This window comes from Lepidothrix coronata, unplaced genomic scaffold (genome assembly GCF_001604755.1).
Source record: "Lepidothrix coronata isolate B3197 unplaced genomic scaffold, Lepidothrix_coronata-1.0 Scaffold113, whole genome shotgun sequence".
Lineage (NCBI taxonomy): Eukaryota > Metazoa > Chordata > Aves > Passeriformes > Pipridae > Lepidothrix > Lepidothrix coronata.
In genome coordinates, this window is record NW_016690293.1 from 2587689 (window position 1) to 2593428 (window position 5740).

The following is a 5740-nucleotide window of genomic DNA, read 5'->3' on the forward strand; positions in this document are numbered from 1 at the left end:
CATTGTAGTAATTTCAGCTCCTGCACCAAGGAAATACAAATTTTAAGTTAGTATTGGCATATGTAAGGTTATATGCCTAAAGCAATTTTCATTTCTAGCATGGCTTTTTTTCAGTCCTAAATAGTCATGATTTGTAATTATTCACTAAAAGATGGATATTTAGATACCCAGCAGCAAATCTTGAAAGATATCAGCACTTTGAACATGTAGCAAATTTAGAATGTTACACTTCAACAAAAAGATTGATGTTCATAAGACTTTGAATCCATCTATTCACCATTTTCCCCTGATTTAGAAGTATTCCCCAATATATGTCTACTTTAAATTAGATGAAACTATCTTTACTCTTACCTTCAATTGGCAAACATGCATGATCTGTTTTCTGCTGTATCAAAAATTATTTTAGGCATTGCAATTAATTTTGACTTATGGTGGGCAGATTTCATTACTCTTGTCTAACAAGAGCAATGCAACACATGGTAGAGCTTTTCTTCCCAAGTTCTAATGATAAGTATCCCATGTGACCTCCCCTCTCCTCAGGACCAGATAACATCACATAGCCACTGTAAATTTAATATTTTGTTTAAATTAATGAGAAACTTATGTATTTCATTATAATACTTGGGACTCTCAGTCTGCCCTCTCCAGGTAACACTACACAAAAAAATTATTTGCTCAACCTGAGTTTAATTTGATTGTCACTGTTTTCTGGAAGGAGATGGAATGTCCTGTGAAAAAAAGTTTACACGAGGAAGGCAAAAGGTTAGTTTGACTCTCAGTTGTCTGGCATTTCCAATGATCTCTGACATTTTAGATGACTATTTGTAGGCAAAGTCGCTAAAATTTCTCATTATCATTAAAAAGTCACTAGAGAAAAAAGCTAAAAAAGAATTCCAAGTCAGACTACAGTAACTTCATCTGAACAAATTCAACCTGTCTAAAAGCAGCCCAAGAGGCATTAAGTACTACAACCTACACTGCTGCATGAAAAAGCTTTTTCTGCAAATTTATGAATTGCTTTGATACTAGCTTGTTACTCTATGACCTCAAGAGTATTGCAGGATTCTTTGTACAAGATCCATTTTAGAAATTTAAGACACATTACCTTTGAGAAGTCTAGAACTACAGAACCAAAATGCAGTTATCAGCCTAGATGTAGGGGTTTAGGATAACCAAGAGTTTCAAATACACACTTCAGGTCTGGTTTTTTTTCCATATTCAGTATCTTAAATATAAACAGCTGTATGAATATGGATGCATCTTTAAAAAGCCCAACATTAAAAAATTACAGTACACAGACAGTTAAGTAATTTTAATTCTTTTCTTTGAAGAACATAAAACTCCTCCCAGATTTGCTTAACTACACTTGTATTTTTGATAAATCAAAATCTATGTGGAAGAATGATTCTGCAAATTAATCCCTTAAGGCAAAAGAGCAAACAAACCATTTCATTTTCAACTTGTTTTATTTTATTAAGACAACAACTAACTCAAGAGTTAACAGTGCTGAGCACTCTCTGTTCATCATGCAAGAAGTATACTTAGTTTTAATCGTTTTCTAACTACGCTACTCAGAGACAGTATGGGATTTTTGCATTCACAGGGCAGAGCATTTATTAACTCAAGCCTTGTCTCAAGTGTGGCACAATCAGAATGTTCTGAACAGCTGGTTAGGAAGATAGCCAAGATGCAAGAAAGATGTCTGAGCCTCCTTTTCAAGGGCAGCCAACTCCTGTACCGTAGGTGCCAGAATATCCACATGGCCTTTATAAAGTCCACCTGTCAAAAGACACACAATGTAGATGATGTGTTCAAAGCCATTTTTCAGCAGAACTAATAGTGCTTAACCACAGTCATTCAAAAAGTTAAAGTAACTTAGTTGCCTTGTTAAAAAAAGTCATAAACAAAACAAAACCAGGCATACACACACTCTTGTCACTTGCAACCCATAGGCTGCATGCAACAAATGCAGAAGACAGCTAAGAACGAGAAGCTCTTTATAATCTATCATTCTGTAGTTACACAGGGGACAACCATGAAACTGAGCACTGCAAGCAGGTAAATATACCAAGGTAACTCCAGAGTAGTTCATTGCTTACCACCCAGAGCTCTTTTCTGCCCATATGTAACTTTCCCGTCAAAGTCATCCACTGGTACTTTTATGTCTGGTTCAATTTGGGCAATAGTGCAGTTTAAGTGTTCTTCAATCTCCCCCAGCAACTAAGAAAAAAAAAAGTTTTCAAGTACCCTTATAAGTCCAAGTCTCCCTCAAACCACTGTTCTGAACAGTCACATTCAAGTGCATTTTAAACAGAACAGCACACAGAAAACAATTTGGTCACAGACACCAAAGACTAACGTGTTTTTTGTTGCTCAAACAGACAATACAAGTTCATTTCCAATGTCACTATGTTTTTACCCTACCTAGAAGCCATTACTTCACATTCTACCCTAAATTATGTGAACAAGGCTACTTCATAATAAAGAGTTCATAGACCAAGCTTATTTTACCACAGATGATGTATGATTTGCCCTTTATTATAGCAAGAAGGGAAGAACTGCTTTTTAACAAGCATACATGGTTGGTATACAAATCCCAATTAAAACCTACTCAAGTGACACTGTTTCCAGATTAGACAAACAACAGTTTTAAGTTACCTCTAGCTTTGCAACAAACTGCCTAAACAAAAGTGTGTAACTAACATCACATAACTCTTGAGAGATTTTGATTAGGAAGACTACAGGAAAGCTGAAAATAGGACTCCAACAGAATTAGTTGGGAATATTAAAATAAACTTTTATAATTAAACAATTATAAAACATACAACTTGCAAAATTTTCTAATTTTTTCTTCAAATGGAATCAGAAGTTATAAGGACCCCAAAGCTAGCTTTGTATTTCAACTACACAGCTAAACAAAGAACTGCATCTCAGAGTCTTTTAGAGGAATTAGAATATTCTGGTTAAGCCAAATGTTTACCTGCATCTCATTGTACCATATGGTACAACCTCCTTCTTCCTTCAGTCTAGTATTGTAACACCCTTTCCCACGACTACTGCATACGTGATACCAAACCTAGAAACAGAAGAAAACTTGTAAACTTTGTGAAATATAGTTGAGTACGTTTTTTTTGACTAATTATAGCATGAAAAAGAATTCAGGTATCTGTTTAAAATCCCTTTCAACTAAGCACAGACAAACAAGCAGTTTTTCAATGCAGGGCGTTAAAGTCAAATAGCAGCTGTGGATAGAACTTCAGATGTTCATCTTTGGAATATAATTACCTTTTCTTTCTCTTTCGCCACAAGGGAGATTGCCAAACCCATCCTGAAATATTAGGGAAGAAAAGAGAGAGAAATGTATTTCAGTAACTATTGCCAACTTGCAAAACAACAACAGAAAGTACCAAGAAATCACGGTGGCTACTCTGGACACATACATACCTCTCAGCTCTGCCCACTCTCCCAATTCGATGAACATAGTTCTGTTTTTCATCCGGGAGTGTCACATTGATAACTGTGTAAGACAGACACAATCCACAGAGAACACAAGAATTTTTGGTTTAATGTATGAGCTAAGGTCAGAGACCAGACACCTAAAATAACACTTGGATTGCTCTCCTTAGCCCACATACATACTTTGTTCTATTACAACAATTACAGGCATCATCACCTGCAATACCTTAAGGTACACTTAAGGCTTCCACTCTCAAACTGCTTTTTCCACGATTACTTTTTGGCAAGAACGGAAAACCAAATGAAGAATCCCCAACAATACAGAACATCAGCAGGTATTTGAGAAGGCATGGTGAACAACCAATTTAAAAAGTGCTTAGTTTAACCCTTTAACATGTACATCTTTTTAAATTATGCTGTAGGTGATATTTGTTTTAACTAGTGGACAGGACTGCAAAAATATTGAAGCTCTGTGCAATTCAACAGCTTAAATTTAAAGTTATATCTTACCATATGGAACGCCATGAATATCAATTCCTCTAGCAGCAACATCTGTGCAGATCAAGAAACGGACATCTCCTCTCTACAGAGACATAGTTGTAAATAAGTGTTATGCTAAATAAAGCAAACAAAAACCCAGGCAATGAAACCACAGTCCTTCGCACCTACTTCACCTTTAAGTGTCTCTGTACATTTAGGAACACTACAAATAAAGCAAGAATAACTCGACCTATTTACATCCTTATTTCTTTCTCCAACAGCATAAGGCAAATATAAATTGATAAACAGCTTAATCAAACCCAAAGTTTAATATTTAAGTAATTTTTTTAAAATAATCAAGTAATAAAGACTTTAAAAAACAATGTAATTGCTACAGAGCTTAAAGTTAGGGGGCTTATTTGAAATAAAACCTATCTTCTCAATTCAAACTCACAAAGGTCATATTGACTGACAATACAGATTTCCATCTACAGAAATTGTGCCTCACCATTTCAGGAAGCAGGACATAGAGCATGTGAATTCAATTTATTTTAAAACAGAGAACTAGGAACAGAAATGAACAGATAAATTCAGATATTGGCAAGTGAGTAAAAAGCCTTCAAGAATCTGCTACAACACCTTAAATCTTTCCAGGTTTTGCTTTCTTTCTTGAGGTTTTCTGTCACCATGCAGACAGACACATGAGAATTGATGTCCCTTCCTATCAGGGCCTGAAAGAGTAGACATGCACGAACAACATCACCTATGACACAGAGCTACAAAGAACTTGGAAAAAAAGTACATTTTTTTGGGCAAAAGTCTCAACTCAGGGAAATTTCACTTATTTTATTACCAACTACTGAGACAGGCAGTGTTGGGGGACAAAAAAACAAGGCAAATAGTTAAACACCTTTCCTCCCTCCTCCCCAGAGCAGATCTGTGCAGGTATTTCTCCTCACTCCTTCCTACTCTAGATCTCCCCCTTTCTTCAAATGTGTGTCTTCACTTTTCTCCTCACAAGTCCTCTTTCACTATTCCTGTGTTTTCTCCCACCTTTCTTCATGTATACACTTGTATACACAGATTTCTTCCCATGTTTCTTGCCCTTACCAACCATCACTTTTACTAATACATGTTTCAGCAGAGGCACCATATACTCTTCTTATTGGTTAAAATTTTGGTGCACGGTGGGTTGTTTCCAGCCATTTCAGAGCTGTCTGGAACAGGTACAGGGCAGTTCATGGCCTTTTGCCACAAAGGGCACCCCTGCAGCTCCCTGCTACCAAACCCTGACTTTAATGCCCAGTCAGTATGTAAAAAAACTGAAGCACCATTTTAGTTGTGTGGGGTTGTAATATTGGTGAACTCTACCATACAATTTTGGTGTTGAAATAAACAGGAAAGTGAGCAGAGTAAGGTTTACACAAAAGATATTACCTCCGCCCTGTTGGATGAAGTACTGCTCCATATTATCACAGTCTATTTTAGTCCTGCAGAAAATAATGGCTTGGTCCATCTTGTGCTCTTTGATTGCCCGAACAGTGTATTCTCCTTTTAGAATTTTAATAGCTTCAGACCACATTTCTAAATAGAAGTAAACAAGTTATTTCACTCAAATTGTTTAAAAAAGTGAAGAGTCTTTGAACTGCACACATTTATAGTTTTCTCTAGCCTTCCAGTAGACAAACTTTTATTATCAGAGCAAGTAAGATAAGTCTTCTGTTTTTATCTCTTCCCTCAATGTTCCCCTGTTGCAGCAAGCTGATATAATACAGAAAGAACAAAACCACTCAGAAGTTCCAGG

The 5740-nt window shown here is 36.2% G+C and overlaps 1 protein-coding gene across 2 annotated transcripts in view; it reads right to left on the reverse strand.

The window, feature by feature from the left end:
* Positions 1-1447: 1447 nt before the first annotated feature.
* Positions 1448-5740, reverse strand: part of DDX1 (DEAD/H-box helicase 1) — a 19263-nt gene continuing 14970 nt past the window's right edge. For both annotated transcript variants that reach the window (XM_017824808.1, XM_017824810.1), the window contains exons 19-26: positions 5374-5520; positions 4576-4667; positions 3967-4039; positions 3445-3517; positions 3286-3328; positions 2981-3076; positions 2100-2220; positions 1448-1779 (exon numbers count right to left, since the gene is read on the reverse strand). In XM_017824808.1, the coding sequence (XP_017680297.1) occupies positions 1649-1779; positions 2100-2220; positions 2981-3076; positions 3286-3328; positions 3445-3517; positions 3967-4039; positions 4576-4667; positions 5374-5520 (776 nt within the window). In that variant the 3' untranslated portion in view covers positions 1448-1648. The remainder of the gene's footprint in view (positions 1780-2099; positions 2221-2980; positions 3077-3285; positions 3329-3444; positions 3518-3966; positions 4040-4575; positions 4668-5373; positions 5521-5740) is intronic.